A 17513-nucleotide genomic window follows, 5' to 3' on the forward strand; every position below is an offset into this window, starting at 1 on the left:
AGCTGAGCCAAAGACTGTTTGTTAAGATGGGAATGAGCCTCCAGCAGGATTCACAGCTGCCAATTCATTTTTGGTTTGCAGTCCTTTTAAACTGCTGCATTATATTACACCATGCAGCAGCTATGTAGCTGCAGTTTTAGTAAATAAAACACAACAGAAATCAGCGTTTGAGATTAAACTCCACACCGTTAAGAGCCAATAACTATTGATTGAAGCTAATGACGATGTCAGGCAGGTTTTCTATTAACCCATGCCACTCAAAAATATGTCTCATTATTGTGTTGGAAAAACTATTTAAAATTAAAGCTGCAAGCAGCGATGAACGGGCCCTCGCACGTGCAATTTCCACCGATAAAGGTCAAGGACTCAAAACGAAGTCCGATGACACCACCCATGACTCTGTATGTCATACCAGTCAAAAGTTATGGCAGAAAATAGGATCTATCAAGTATCGACCAATCAGAAGAAGGGGCGGGACTAATTCAGGCCAATGAAGGTCAAGTACTCAATACTGAGTCCGATGACACCACCCACATGTCTTTATCACAACCCGTTCAAAAGTTATGGCAGAGATTAGGGACTATCAAATATTGACCAATCAGAAGAAGGGGCAGGGATAATTTGCACCAATTATGTTCAAGGACTCAAAACCGAGTCTTTATATCAAACCATTCAAAAGTTATGGCAGAAAGTAGGAACTATTAAATACGGACCAATCAGATGAAGGCTAGGCGCGGTTTTTGGCATCTGAGAAAAGTAATGCGCGTCGTCGCAGGATGGAGACGAACATTTTTAAGGAAAACACACGATTAATTTAAAATGGCTGACTTCCTGTTCGGTTTGGGCCATGGCGCCAAGAGACTTTTCTTTAAGTTGCGCCATGATACAGGTGTGTACCGATTTTCGTGCAACTACGTCAAACCGTATCGTGGGGCTTGAGACACAAAGTTTTCTAGGGGGCGCTGTTGAGCCATTTTGCCACACCCATCAATGCAAACCATTATATATCCAATTTTTCGCCAGGCCTGACTTGCGTGCAAAATTTGGTGACTTTTGGGGCACGTTTATCGTATTTATTTTTTACTTTTGTATTTTCAGGGGATAGGTTTTTTTTCTTCTAATTGTTTTTTTTCTCATGATTTTTTATGTTTCTTAGACCTAATCTGTGTTCAATGACCTTCTCTCTTCCCTGTCTGCATCCCTACTTTTCGTCTCCTTGATTTGATATTTTGATTGCTTCACTTGCTCATGTCTACTTCATAATCATGCTTTTATTGTCTTGCTCATCATTCTATTAAGTGTGTTTTTCCCTAGTGCTCCCTTTTACGCCTTCTTTTCTTTTTTTTTCTTTGAGTTTTGCTTTATTTGGATATCCTGGAGCAACTTGACTAAAACTAAACTTTTGAGTTCTAAGCCAAATGTTTGAAGAAAATAAGGCCTAGCCTCATTAACACAGTCAAACATGGTGAGCATCATTCTGTGGTTACCGGGGAATAGGACACTAGACAAAATAGATGGATGAAAGTTTATGTTAAAAGCTTTACTGTAACGTATGATCTTGTGATCTGAGACTGGAGTGAATGTTTGCATAAAAACAGATCTTATGCAATCACTTATATGAATATCATGAGCCCCTACACCCCGGCTGATGTTTAAACCCATCCAAAGTCAGTCGGTTCACTATTTTTTTTTCTCCTGCCTTTCTGTTTGGGACTGATTTAAGGTTTCCAAGGAACATGTGGTAAATCTGTGGCGTGTTACAAGAAGCTGCAAGAAATGTGGTAACAACCTAATATATTCTGATTGAGTTATAAACCTGCAGACATACTTCCACTGAGAAGGGAATACTCCATGATTTTTTTCGGGTTAAGACACTGAGAAGAAGCTGTTTGAAGTGTCTGAACCAAATCTTAGCAGCATTAACAGGAGTTGAACAGGGATGCTTCCTTTAAAGCTGGTTGAGATTTCTGCATCAAAAAGGGAGAGACTCCCCCCAAAATAAGGTGCGCCGAGACTGAGAGAAAATTAGTTAACAAAATAAACTCAAAGTTGTGTTTTATCTTTGGCCTTGTAGATATGTGCATAATAATTGTATTTACCATGAGATTAATCAGGTACAACAATATACACAGGACTGTCTCAGAAAATTTGAATATTGTGATAAAGTTCATGCAATTAAAAAAACAAAAATGTCATACATTCTGGATTCATTACAAATCAACTGAAATATTGCAAGACTTTTATTATTTTAATATTGCTGATCATGGTTTACAGCTTAAGAAAACTCAAAATAGCCTATCTCAAAAAATTTGAATATTTTGGAAATCTTAATCTTAAACTGTAAGCCATAATCAGCAATATTAAAATAATAAAAGGCTTGCAATATTTCAGTTGATTTGTAATGAATCCAGAATGTACGACATTTTTGTTTCTTTAATTGCGTTACAGAAAATAAAGAACTTCATCACAATATTCCAATTTTCTGAGACAGTCCTGTATGATAGTATTTAATAGTGTAAGAACTGTATATGACCTGCACACACACACACACACACACACACACACACACACACACACACACACACACACACACACACACACACACACACACACACACACACACACACACACATATACACATACCAGAGCAGGTCACTGAGTGGTCAAGTGAGTGGGACAGTGTTGGGAATTTGGTGTTGTAGTGGAATGTGTTTTATCGCTTGCATCATCATCATCATCATCAACAGAACACCAGGGGAGGGGGGAGTCTTCCAGTGGAGCCACAGGATTGGACCTTCTGCTCCAACAGCAGCCTCACAGAATGGGTTTTTGATTCGTAGCATGTCATTATTCATCTACATGCACATAAAATCCATCAGGAAGTTCCACTCCGGACGAGATCAGAGGACTTCAGAAACACCTCATGGCATCAGTTTACAGTGTTTCCTCTACATTCATTCAGCAGTGGCGGCCCGCCACTGCTGAATCATAGCCGCCACGCCTGAAAAAAAAATTCTATTATCATTTTTTTTTTTTTTTTTTTTGCAAATGCACCATCGCCGCATCTCTCCACCTTCACAGCACAGCCTGTGTGATGATGAGCGCAACGGCGGGGGGAGGGGAGGGAGGGAGGGAGTGGGGTGTTTGGGGGATCCTGTTGGAGTTATTTACTCGCGAGAGCGCGGCCTGAAGTGACATCACGTTAGGCACCAGGTCAGAGTCAGAGTCGTGGTAAGAAAAAAAAAAAAGAAGTCGCCGTAAGAAATAAAGGCAGCGAATTACCGTAGAAAAGGTAGACTTATTAGCCAGGGCGGACTGGCCATCTGTGTGATCTGGAGAATCACAGAACGGCCAGTACTCCAGGACGGATGGCGGCCGGCCACAGTGTTAGGGCTCGGCCAGGCGGGGCTTTATAAATATATGGGGTTTATAAATTTATTAAATATATGAGCGTGGAGTCGGCGTGGCGAGGAGCTGAGTGGCGGACAGTGAGTCGCGCTGTGAAGCCTGATTTATGGTTCCGCGTTAAATCGACGCAGCAACGTACGGCGCGCGCCTCGGCGTAACCTACGCCGTAGGCTCTGCGTCGTTTTAACGCGGAACCATAAATCATCCTTAAACCACCTGCAGCCCAGGAGGAGAAGTTATGGAGCGGCTGCGAGTTGTTCTGGTTCGTTTTGTTAACTCTGAGCTTTGTTGCTTTGTTTGTTAGTTTGCTGGTGTTTTTTTTTCCTCTGTGATTTTTAAGTTATTTGTTTTATTTTTAAAATTATCTTCAAAACATAAAAAGAAATCGATCAAAAATCAGAATTAATACAGAAATTATTGGTGCTGTAAACATGTGTCTTTTTGGAAAGGTGCACAACATGGACTTTGGTAGAATAAGAACAAAAGTGCATTTGGATGAAGGGAATGTCATCCTGACTTCCCAGATGAAAAAGATTGTTGGAAACAGTTAGGCACCAAAAATAATATATTTAATTTTCTCAGATGGCAAAAATAAGAACTTTATTGATCCCACATAGGAGTAATTCATGTTGTATCAGCTATAGAGAACAAGGTAGTGCCGAAAAACAATATACATCCCCCCTCACAAAAATAAGAGAAATAGAGAAACATATTTTCTCACCAACAAAACATATTTAAAATTTTCCAAGTAACAAAATAACATATTTTTCGGGCAATGAAATAACATTTGAACCATCTTTCAGACAATTACATTTGTTCATGAGAAAATATGTTTCTCTGTTTTTCTTTTGTGAGGGGGGAACACACAGTCACAAGAACACCTGGAAGCATTCATGCTTATGACCACAGAGAAAGATCCTCATGTCCCTTGACAATGACAGAGTTGCAGAAAAAAGTGACCTGTTGAAGAAACTCTTTATCCCCAAACATTGAGAAAAATGGCATTGCTGCTTTGTTTTTTTAGGTAAGTATTCAACCTTCATTTCTATGTGAGTATTCAAGTTAAACTGTATATTTACACCCTCTTTACATTGTGATTTATCATAACTCATACAGTGTTGTGTATTTCAGATACCTGTTTTGTATTGGTTCAACCAGAGGGACTGAGTTAGAGAGTATTCAAGTTAAACTAGAATACTATGCTCTTAACACAACATCTAGTCAAATCAGTGCTATTGCTATAATTTGGATGGTATAGTATCATGAGCCACAATTAAGTATTGTGACACTCATGCCAGGCGTTATTGTTGTTGAGTTTCCACACGCCGATTGCTTTGGGTCGGGCCTAGTCAACGCCGCCGCCGCCACCCCCCCGGGAAGCATGCCCCCACTGCTGAAAAAATTCCAAGAGGAAACACTGGTTTATATCAAAGTGTCTGAAGAAAAAAGGTCTAAACATAATGCAAACAAAAAATAGAGACCAAAGAAGCAGAATGTAATATATTATGTTGCTAAGCATGACCAAAGGTAACGTATAAGAAAGCATGTCAACAGCGAGCAGATATGAGATATAAGTTTTATCCCTTTTTTGCATGGATTGGGTATTTCCAAAGAGGAACAGAACTATCTTGAGTCAAAACGGAGGTCCCAGTTACAGAAATATGGAGAAGCTAGATTGAAACGAAACACAAATTAGATCCAAAACGCAAATCGGACACCAAGTCCAAAGAGAAGACAACAAATCTGACCAAACAGAGCTGGCGGCAGGGAAGAACGTACTGGAAACATGTGGTAATAACAGCAAAAATGAAATAACCACAAGCATCTAAGAAAAACACATATGGAGCAAAACTAATACAGACAAAAACAAGAGAGAAAACATTTCAAAATAAAAGAAAATAAGCCAAAAGACATCAAAACAATAAAGCGAAAAGAAAAAGAAAACCCCAAAACCACAACATAAGAAGCTTCATTGTCTTTTACGACTGAGCGTGAAGATGCTGAGCTTCTTACTTGACAGTTGTAACAGTTTACAGGACTGTCTCAGAAAATTAGAATATTGTGATTTTCTGTAATGTAATTAAAAAAAACAAAAATGTCATACATTCTGGATTCATTACAAATCAACTGAAATATTGCAAGCCTTTTATTATTTTAATATTTCTGATCATGGCTTACAGATTAAGAAAACTCAAATATCCTATCTAAAATCTAAAAATAAAAAATCTAAAATTTGAATATTCTGGAAATCTTAAAGGAGCATGAGGCTCCTTTTAAGAAATGAGACTCTCTAGCGCCACCCTTCGCCACGACGGCCGTTGGGGGTACTGCAGCCAACAGTGAAGCCGGCACGGGAGAACGGGGAGAACGTGCATGCAGCGTCATGTGACGTCACATCCACAGCCCAGCGCGGGAAATTCGGGCCCAGAATTGCAGCACATTTTGCAGAACACAGCCTGTTCAAGGCAACGGAGAGATACACTAGAGGAAACATTCTTTTGAGTTTGGAACGCTTCATCTGACATTATTACTAGAAAACTTAAAACGTATACAATTTTTTTTTCATAAATCCTGCCTAAAGCTCCTTTAATCTTAAACTGTAAACCATAATCAGCAATATTAAAATAATAAAAGGCTTGCTATATTTCAGTTGATTTGTAATGAATCCAGAATGTATAACATTTTTTGTTTTTTTAATTACATTACAGAAATAAAGAACTTTCTCACAATATTCTAATTTTCTGAGACAGTCCTGTAAATGAAGCCATATGACATGACTTTCTTTAGTATTTAATCACGTGATCAGGCAAATGTTTTGATTCATAAATTGTGTGAAGTCATTCAGAAAGCGACTTTGTTTGTGTGTTTGACGTTAAAGGGGTGTGATCAGGAAGCGTTAAATCAAAACGCTCATTATACGACAAAAAAGCTGATTCCTTCTCACCTCTCACTGACAAGCTCCTCCATCACCGGCATCCGGCCTGCAGCGCTGACATTCATGTGACCATAAATGCTGGGAGTCCCTGCACACAGAACACGACAGCCAATTAACATAACCACTTATACTAATAAAAGGGGTGAACTTTAAATTACAGCTACAACGCAATCCATGCACAGAAGATTACATTAACATAAATTTATTAAAGCACATCAGGATTATGCAAATGTAATAATTATGACATTTTACATCCGCTGTTAATTGACCTGGATTGCTACGTATGAGGCATCAGATTTATGGGGCGGGGGCTGCAGGGGTGTTGAAGTTGGAGAGGGAGGAAACGCCAGCAAAGGTTTTGAACTCATCCGAGATTTCATTGCTTTTACAGCATCACTGTAAAATCACTGAGCTGTGCAGGAACTAATGGAAAATGTAACGTACATTACTGCTTAACAGGAGAGGCTGCGCCGACCCTAACCACGCTGATTTGTGAGAGTATTGATCAAAAATGACACACCTGACTTAAAATAATTATATCTCAGCAATTAAAAGGATGCATTTGAAATAATTTAGGATTAAAAACACAGGTACCATACAGGACTGTCTCAGAAAATTAGAATATTGTGATAAAACAGAAAAAAAGCTCCATTGTGGAAATCAGGTTTTCTCCAGGGGTGATGCAGATGAAATGATGCTCCTCCTATAATCAATGAAACTATCTTGTGTAATAGAAAACTAGCTGATGGTTTTTGTAATTTGTTGTATTTCTGCTTTGCCAGATAATTTACATCTTTCAAGTGTGTGTGTAGCTGTGACAGAAGTTTACTCTAATCATAGTCTAAGGAGTAGAAAAAAAACAACACATTTTTAACTTTTTCCAATTTATTTCCGCCAAATCTTTATGAGAAACTATGTTATTCAACGTAAACAACTAATATGACATTTGACATTATTTAAGAAGAGAATATAATTCATCAATAAAAGTATGCAGGACTGTCTCAGAAAATTAGAATATTGTGATTTTCTGTAATGCAATTAAAAAAAACATAAATGTCATTCATTCTGGATTCATTACAAATCAACTGAAATATTGCAAGCCTTTTATTATTTTAATATTGCTGATTATGGTTTACATTTTAAGATTAAGATTCCCAGAATATTCTATTTTTTTTAGATAGGATATTTGAGTTTTCTTAAACTGTAAGCCATGATCAGCAATATTAAAATAATAAAAGGCTTGCAATATTTCAGTTGATTTGTAATGAATCCAGAATGTATGACATTTTTGCATTACAGAAAATAAAGGACTTTATCACAATATTCTAATTTTCTGAGACAGTCCTGTATGTGAGATTACAGCAAAGGGACGTGCACACATATAACCAGAGTAAAATGAAGATGCTACACAAAAAACAATGAAAACTGACAAAATATTAGTTTTAGAGCTCAGATTCTTTTGGGGTCAAGAAGTGAAAGTCGAAAGAAAAACTAGAAATCTCCCTGGCGGTTGCAGCCATACTCTTTTCAGGTCTGGGGTTTTTGAAGAGTAGTGTTGAGTGTGAGTGAGTGTTTTTTTTTAAGGTTTATTTAGGCGTAAATGTGATGTATTAAGGTGGAAATGGTCATCACAGGCTTGAACCGGGGCTTTGATGTGCTGCACATGTAGACTCCATATAATGTTTTATGTGATTCAAAACTGCTTGAATAATCTGAACTCAGGGTCGCTCATCAGGAAACAAACGGGACCAGGGACGTTCTCTTCCAGGAGGTTTCTGTGTCGCAAATGAACATTGAATATCCACATTATGATAGCAATAATGTATTATTATACATAACATAATATAATAATATATTATACATAACTACTCACAAAAACACACATACAGGACTGTCTCAGAAAGTCCTTAATTTTCTGCAATGCAAAAGTGTCATACATTCTGGATTTATTACAAATCAACTGAAATATTACAAGCCTTGTATTATTTTAATATTGCTGATCATGGCTTACAGCTTAAGAAAACTCAAATATCCTATCTCAAAAAATTAGAATATTCTGGGAATTTTCATCTTAAACTGTAAACCATAATCAGCAATATTAAAATAATAAAAGGCTTGCAATATTTCAGTTGATTTGTAATGAATCCAGAATGTATGACATTTTAGTTTTTCTAATTGCATTACAGAAAATAAAGAACTTTATCACAATATTCTAATTTTCTGAGACAGTCCTGTATCTTACTCCATTTTTGTGCACAGTTCAACCAAAAGAGAACGTGTTTTAAAAGTTGTGCAAATGAATAGAAAAGTTTAATTGTTACTGTGTGTAACAAAAAAGAAAACCTGATCTCTCGTTAAAACTTGTTTAAGAAAAAAACTCCATGCATTTCAACCTCTGTTCACACGCATGATAAACTGCAATAAAATAAGCAGTAAAGGTTATTTTCTGCTAATGTGCAAGTGGAATGCCGAGAGTTGCTGAGAGGTCAGAGTCTGAGAAGGATGCTGACCTCATTTATCCAGCAGACAACAGAACTCATTAAGCTTCAACCATATGGCGAGCTGTCAGCACCAGTTCATCACGTGGACACTTAAAGCTGACGTTCTGCACAAAGCCAGCAGAATGAGCAACAATCTGTACATTATAGTTGATAGAAAAATGCACGCTGTAGGCAAACAGTGCAACACTTTGTGTTGTGCAACAAACAATAAAAAATAAAAGGAAGAAACCACTATTAAAAGTAGTCTATGGGTTTTTAAACATACAGGGCACACCATCATAAACCAATGTTCTGCCAGTATTTGCCTTATTTATTTGCCTCTTGCATCAGCAGCACTCACAGTCCTCGTCGGCTATACGGCAGCAGGATAACTGTTCCCTTGCCTGGTGGCAGAACAAAGCCCTCGCTGCTAATAATGCATTTACTCTCTTTGTAATTTAAGCACAATGTGCAGGTGTGACGGCAGTGCTGCGGTACTAATCCCTGTCACACAGAGGTTGGAGGGAACGTCACAAACACGGGGCCCTGTTTTTTCCACCACTGGTGTCTAAAGCCTGAATTATGGTTCTGCATCAAAACGACGCCGTGCCTACACCGTCACGGTGACGCCGTCGTGAATCCTTCGGACTTCTCCGTCACTCCATTTCGCCGCGATGCAATACCCCCCGCGAGCGCTAGGTCGCTATCTTTTCCTGAATGGTTTATCCGACTTTTCCGGTCACAGTGAATGAAAGAGATAAGGACAACTATTGTGCAAAAAAAAAAAAAATCACACACACACGAAGAAAAGAGCGCTGAAAGTTCACGACTGCTTCCAACCGGAAACCGGAAATGCGTTGCTACCAAGCGAACCAATCACAGTCCTCTCGGTCTGCATTTGATCTGCGTCGCCTCGACGCGTAGTTATCAGAATCAGAATCAGAATCAGAGGGGGGCGTGTTGGGAGTGGGGGGGTCCCAACACAGTACATCCAAGTGAGGGCCGCGGCTTGGTGGCGCTCGAAACCCGGAGACTGTTAGTGGGGGGGCTGATAAGAGGGGGAGCCGAGGAAGGCCTTGAGTTGAGGGAGGTGTGTGTGGTTATCAGTAAGTGTGTGTGTAGCGATGAGTCCATGAACTCCGCCCAGAGCTGCTCTCAGCCAATGTCCTTGGTGTTATCAGGCGGCTCGGTGCAGTTCTGAAAACAGGGTCCGCAGATGTTCGTGGGAGAGGGGAGGGTTAGTGGGGGCAGAGTCATCTTGTTTACATTCCACCAGGAAGATTGTGACCAGAATGATCGGCCAAAACCGCCCTGTCAAGGCCAGATTATAGAATCAACAATTATATTGCAAAAACAGGCAGCCTCTGTAATTTTCCGTCTGCCTTCAGTCTCTGGTTCATCAATGGCGACTCCAATCAGACGAATTTGTGATCAATTTCCGCCATGCCGAGCTTCCAACTTATCCAAGGTCTTATCCATCTTGCCAATGAGCTCAAAGACCGCCGCCAGCCTGCGATTCTGTTCGAGAATCACATCCAGTTTACGGCTTTGCTCCCCCAACGTTAAAGTCTGAGCGTTGATCGCCTTGCTTGACCCTTCAGCCACGTCCGGCAGCTCTGAAAGAGCCAAAACAGCTGTCGACGACTTACGTGTTTGTCTGTAGACAAGTAATCCCCCTCCTCCGATCAGGAGGATGATCAAGAGAAATCCTGCTATCATAAATCCAATTATGAAGCATCTTCAACGTCCTCGACAGACAGGATCACCAAGCACAACAGTTTCCAGTATTTGTAGGAATCCATTGTGTATCCAGCAAAAAATGTCCCATCGGGGCAAGAGGCTCCCTTACCCCCTGTCTTCTTGTCGCAAAGATTTGGTCAATTGTGCTGCGAGACCAGTAAATCAATTCCATGATTGTAGAGTTTCGGAGGAGTGAAAAGAAGAGACTCTGAAGATGAGACAAACAAAAGCAGTAGCAGGGCAGATAGATAAGGGAGAGGGGCAGAAAAAGCGTCCGCCTTCGTCGAGAGTTGGAAGAAAGAAGCTGCACCATGTTGCTGCAACCAAACCATAATCAATTATCCTTCCTTCTTCCGTTCCTCTTTTCCCCCTTCCTCTTTTTCCCTTCCTTCCATCTTTTCTCCCTCCCTCCCTTCCCTCCCTCCCTCCCTCCCTGCCTGCCTGCCTGCCTTCCTTCCTTCCTTCCTTCCTTCCTTCCTTATTTCCTCCTGCTCTCTCCTTCCTTCCTTCCTTCCTTCCTTCCTTCCTTCCTTCCTTCCTTCCTTCCTTCCTTCCTTCCTTCCTTCCTTCTTTTCTCTCTTCCTTCCATCCTTCTTTTCTCCCTTCCTTCTTTCTTTCCTTCTTTTCATTCTTCCTTCCTTCGTTCTTTCCTCCCTTCTTCTCTTCCTCCTTCCTTGACCCGAAGAAAGCACAAGGATTAAAAACAAGCTTTTGATTGTTTTTGCTAAATAAATTAGAAATTCAGACTCTGATCCATGTCTTTATCTTCCCATTCTCTAACCTCATTATCTATGCGGGATTCTGAGTGGGCGGGGCTATGATAATGAGGCTCTGTGCTGATTGGCTGCCTGAATGACGCGATACACCGCTACGAAAAAATGGCGGAAGCTCCGGCCGGCGGAGTTAGTTGTGGGCGTGGTTTCACGCATCGGAGGCCAACTGATGTAAATCACATTTTGGTTACGTAACGACGGGAGCAGAATCTGAACGGCTCGTAGATCCACATCACACTGGACGGCTCATCCGGGCGGCTGTACAGACAGAATCTGGTTGCTTTCCTCCTTCTCTGAGTTGTCAGGCTGAGGGGAGACCACTTTATATATGTTAAAGCAAGAGAAAATGTGTTTTTCATAATAGGTCCCCTTTAACAAATGATATAAAAAGATCAAACCCAGAGGTTCCTGGAAATGATGCTAAAGATCAAATGCAAAACTTGAAGGATGATTGCATATGTAGAAACTGTGGTTCCTTAACAACAATGGTTTCAGTCAGGCATTGAATGAAAAGATAGGCCTCATGCACTGTCTACACACACAAAGCCCACCAAAAGTATTATTATACACCTTATTTTACGTCAAATTCTACACAAACGTGCCTCAGGGAAATGTTTCTTTCAAAGAAGTGGATCATCATATCCCACAAATTGGCGTGACAGGTTTTATATCAGATGCCCTGTGTCCTGACACAACCCTGCCCGTTTATCCAGGCTTGGGAATGGCACTGTGAGTAGCCGGGGACAAATGAGGCACGAGGGGGAAAATGTTCTGCCAAGGGACACTGGCATGTGACAACCTTCCAGTTGGACGGCAGCCAACTGTACCCCTAACCCGGGGGTCGGCAACCCGCGGCTCTACAGCCGCACTTTAGCGCCGCCCTAGTGGCTCCTGGAGCTTTTTCAAAAATGTTTGACCTTTTTTTTTTCCTTTTTTTCTTCTTTTTCTTCTTTTTTTCCTTCTTTCAGTTTTTTCCTTTTTTTCCCTCTTTTTTTCCTTTTTATTTTTTCCTTTTTTTCTTCTTTTTTTTAACTTTTTTTCTTGTTTTTTTTCTTTTTCCCTTTTTTTTTCTTCTTTTTTTCTTCCTTTTTCCTTTCCTTTTTAATCTCGACATTTCAACTTTTTTCTCGACATTTCGACTTTTTTATCGACATTTCGACTTTTTTATCGAGATTGTACATCAACATTAATCTCGGCATTCTGACTTTTTTTCTCAAAATTTGGACTTTTTTCTCGACATTTGGACTTTTTTTCAAAATTTGGACTTTTTTCTCCACATTTTGACTTTTTTCTCCACATTTCTAGTTTTTTCTTCATTTCTTCATTTTTTGCGGCTCCAGACATATTTGTTTTTTTGTGTTTTTGGTCCAATATGGCTCTTTCAACATTTTGGGTTGCAGGTAACATGTTCAGCCTTCACACTCACTTTTACAGCTGAAAGTTCAGGCTCTGGTATCTCCATAGCCTGGCTTAAAGATTACATAACTGTAAATCATTTTAAACCTGCTATATTGTTAACTTAAATCTTTCTTAAGTCTGACAAAATTAAATTCCTGTCTTAAAACCTTGACATCAGATAGTTTGTTATTTATAACATGAGATTTACGTAGGAATCCTGAGACACTAAATATCAAAGAAAGGTTCTTTATTAACTCAACGTGCAGAGATTTTTCCTTTACTTCTTCAGAATCGACAGAAAGTAACCTTAGGAAATAGCTGCTGGTTTTAAAACAATACAATACATTTATCCGGGATGTCACAAGGATTTAAAACTCTTAATATTTTTTCTGAAAAATCCAGACACCTGGTTGGAAAAACATGGACATATCCTGTGTCTTCTGTTTTTAAACAGAAGACAGTTACTTTTATTGTGAAATGAATGCATAAGTTGCTATCAGTGCTAGGAAACTTAGTAATAAATAATAAGAAGGACAGGGGTTGGGAAGGGGGACGGGCTGGTGGAGCAGCTGACTGAAAGATCTGGAGATGAGCACGTCTCTAAATACTGCCATCTGATTCTTAGATGGGAGTCAGATGTGTAGGGTAATGATTAATCAAGGAGACTGTGGGTGGCACAGCCAGAACACAGAAACATGACTATAAACGGAAATATTTCACTCTCAGCAGCTCCGACTGCCAGAGGTTTCTTTTTTTTTCTTCAATGAGACGATTACACATCTGTGGTCGCAGCAGTTGTTGACAATTGTTTCCCCGGTGTACTGAGAGAGAAGAACATGCGACACACACAATAGACACTTCTTTTTTACCATTGATCTAACACACAAACATCATCAAAGTCACAGGCGTGTTCTTCTATATATATCAGAATTTTGTCACATGACTGGTTAGAAAATCAGAAATATAGAGCAAAACCTTTACACTACAAAAACACCCCTATGGAAATAAGCCTAATATTCCTAAATCTATTGCAATTATTTTATATCAAACAAAAATATCTCTGCCTGGACTGGAACTCTTAATACTAGTCTATAATAGTCCAGAATACGATAATCTAAAATAGACTAAACTAAAAGCAATACAGTTAGCCTCATGTACGGCTATGGTGAAGTTTGTATCCATTCATTAAAAATACTTGTCCTTCCATTAAGCACCATCGTGCACATACACAAGGCCCAGTGCAAACTACAGCATCAATCCTTACACATACTGTAACTGATCAGCTGTAGCAGAGCCAGAGGGGGGTGAGGGGGCGGTCGCACGGGGCCCACAAGCTCATAGGGCCCAATGATAGGGCCCCATTTTGTGTGATACGTTCATCTATAAATCGTAAATTGTAGGCTATAATAACGATCAAATGTGCATTGTGCGGCCAGTGTAGGTTAATTCTTACTTTACAACTGTCTTGAACGCATCAGGGCTGTGAGCCAACCCTGATTGGCTGTAAAGCCTGAATTATGGTTCCCCGTTAAATTGACGCAGAGACTACGGCGTGGGGGACGGCGTGGGGGACGGCGCAGTCTACGGCATAGGGTACGCGGCGACGCACACCGTACGTGCGCATCGCCGCGTATCCTACACCGTAGGCGCTGCGTTGGTGTAACGCGGAACCATAAATCAGCCTTAACAGTCACAGTAAATTTGCCGTGAAGGAGATTAGCGCTAAACTTTAAAAGAGGACTACATTTGTACAAAGTTTTGAATGTTACCCTGTTTTCCACGTTACCTGGATTATTTTGGGTTATGGAAGAGTCGACTGCCATTGGTGAGTCAGTGTAACCTTCATAAATAATTTATTTATCAGAATGTTGTGGTAACCTTGACCACCTGCCTATGTGAATGTGTTTGTGTTGTTGTCAACTAGACTAGAGTCTATTCTCTTTTATCGAGCTCAGAAATAATGTTATAGACCGCTGTGTCTATATCTATCTAAATAGATTGTGTCATTTTAGACCAGTTATGTTTTTCTTTTTTATTTAAGCTGTATCAAAGATGGAACTGAGTCAGTCCGTTACTATGATTGACAGCTGTCAGGCCTGTGTGTGTGTGTGTGTGTGTGTGTGTGTGTGTGTGTGTGTGTGTGTGTGTGTGTGTGTGTGTGTGTGTGTGTGTGTGTGTTCTTCTGAACAAGTTTGTGACTTTCCTCTGCTTTCTGCAGCATAGGCCTATAGGCTTGGCTCAATAAAAGTGAGAATAAATGTTGTTTGATGGGTAGGATGATGTTGTTGAACGTTAAAATGACTATCATAAGGGCCCATGGAGAATGCTCCGCCCCCTCTGGACTGAGACCCGCGCTCCACCACTGCTGATCCGCCACAATTGTTTGTAAGTGTTTTCACAGCTAAGTTCATTGGTCTCTTTAAAATAAACTCAAGTTTATTAACACATTTGGTGCTATTTGTTGATGACAGTAATTAGATTTAACTGCATAATGTTAAAGGATCAAAATTAATGAGGTTGTTATTTACAGCTGGATGTCAAGGCGCTCCCATATTCCAAGTAAACAGTTGCAGCACAACCCCGTCTCTCCAACATTACATTTAAACTGGAGGAAAAAACCTCTGCTGATGGAAGCTTTGGTCCCATTTGTATTTAACATAATTGTGTCACAACCTCCATTAAGAAGAATAAATTGGAAATATTGCACCGTTATAAACCACAGACGCCGGGTCGGCTTTGACATTTCTGTACGTTCATGCTCGTGTTTTCCTGTCTAGTTAACTTCAAATAAGAAACATAATCAAGAAAGAAATGAACATGAAGGAATATGTGGAGAAACAGATGCAGCTCGTGTGTTAGTACGAGTTAGGCCTTCAAATATTCCCGTCGTACAAAGCAGGTGAAGGCAGAGTGTAACCAAGCATTTATTCATCAAGAACGTATTATTAAATCTTCATAAGTCTGGGATTTTTCCATCAGACTTCAGGTCCCACCGGCCCTGCCGACCGTCCAGTAAAAGAGGAAACGGGGGAGAGGGAGACGAGGCGAGAGGGTTCACTGAAGTCCAGCAGTCTCATCCAGTCACACAGAGCTGAGGAAATGTAGAATTTAACCTTTGTCTGGTGCAAAGATCCTCTATACAAGATAGCGCATTACCGTTACTGCCAATGGTATGAAATGGTTTACACTTCCTGTCTCCTAAGTGGGCGTGGCCATCCCTCTCCCCACATCGTTTTGGAACATACAACACTAGACACAGTACAACTTTCTTCCAAAAAGACTTAAATAATAAAAATAACAGTATTATTAAGCAAAGAAGTAAGTTTTATTTTAGTTTTAAACTTCATTTTATCCGATGGGAAAACGATGAGAGCCAAATCTGGCGAGAGTGTGTTGCTCAGACAGAGACAGGTCTCAAACAAAGTTAATTTTCTCCTAATCTGTCGGTCTGAAAATTGCTATTTTGGTGTCAGCATGTTCAGAAGGTTTGTGGCTTTTGAAAAATGTTACCCATATTTACTTAGGTTACTATGGGGCGAAGGAATTGGTAATAATCTGTGCTCACGTTCACTTTTCCCATAGGACTCAATAGACTCAGGACCTACTTCCTGTCTCCTAAAGGGGCGTGGCAGTCACGTGACACAGATACAAGAAACACAACCGTAGTGGGCTGTCTCGTTTATTGAACGTCTCTGTCTGGTGTTAGCTTTCTGTTACCATCTCCGATGTTAACGGGTTGGTTATGACCCGTGTTTTAAATCATCTCTAAAATACACTAAAAGCAATTATCCATCATCCAATTTGTTTCTCATCTCCTTATCTCTCCTTATCCATGAAAATATTGGTTTTAATATTTTTGGTGTGGGAACTCTGGGCCTTTTTTTGTCAGTATAGCCCTTGATTTCAATTTTAAAAACTGGTAAAATGAGCCTCAAGAGAATCATATGAATAAATAAAAGGTTGTTGTGTTAACTGGCTATTACTAAGGAAGAGTATGAGGGCCATGGAGTAGAAAAAATATTTGAGAGGGGAAGATTTTTTTTTTATTGTGCACTTCGAGAAAAAAGTCGAAATGTCGAGAAAAAAGTCAAAATGTCGAGAAAAAAGACGAAATGTTGAGATTAATGTTGAAGTACAATTTCAAGAATAAAGTCGAAATTTCGTGACTAAAGTCGAAATTTCGTGACTAAATTCAGGATTTCGAGAAGGAAGTTGAAAGACATTTCGACTTTATTCTGGAAATTGTACTTCAACATTAATCTAGACATTTTGACTTTTTTCTCGACATTTCAACTTTATTCTCAAAATTGTACTTCATAATTAATCTAGACATTTTGACTTTTTTCTCGAAATTTTGACTTTTTTCTCAACATTTCGACTTTTTTCTCGAAGTGCTTAATGAAAAAAAAAAAATTTCCTCCTCTAAATTATTTTTATTTTTCTCCTGCCTGTCCCTAACACTCTTCCGTACTATTACTGAGAGGTATTAGAACACATATCTTAGATAAATTGGTTTCATTTATTTTTTCATTTTAATATTATTAACTATAGTAACATCTATGGTGTTATGGCCGTTTTTCGACCCATATACATTTACTTCAAGGAAATGGAAAAAAAAGTAAAAGGTAACAATTTCAACCAGAGCATTTTATAATTTAGTGAAAAAAAATTTATATTATTTTGTTGAAATAGAGGTTCCTGACAAAGTCAAAAAGCCTTGACGCATTTTTGTGGTAGTTTTATGAATTTAAAACCTAAGAACGGGCGGTGGCGACCCTA

At 39.5% G+C, this 17513-nt stretch overlaps 1 protein-coding gene across 6 annotated transcripts in view; it reads right to left on the minus strand.

Moving 5' to 3' along the window:
• The window catches only part of htr4 (5-hydroxytryptamine receptor 4), a 282593-nt gene that overhangs the window by 183177 nt on the left and 81903 nt on the right, over nucleotides 1-17513 (minus strand). For all 6 annotated transcript variants that reach the window (XM_061726112.1, XM_061726111.1, XM_061726110.1 and 3 more), the window contains exon 2: nucleotides 6353-6431. In XM_061726112.1, the coding sequence (XP_061582096.1) occupies nucleotides 6353-6408 (56 nt within the window). In that variant the 5' untranslated portion in view covers nucleotides 6409-6431. The remainder of the gene's footprint in view (nucleotides 1-6352; nucleotides 6432-17513) is intronic.

This window comes from Cololabis saira, chromosome 7 (assembly GCF_033807715.1).
Source record: "Cololabis saira isolate AMF1-May2022 chromosome 7, fColSai1.1, whole genome shotgun sequence".
Taxonomy (NCBI): domain Eukaryota; kingdom Metazoa; phylum Chordata; class Actinopteri; order Beloniformes; family Belonidae; genus Cololabis; species Cololabis saira.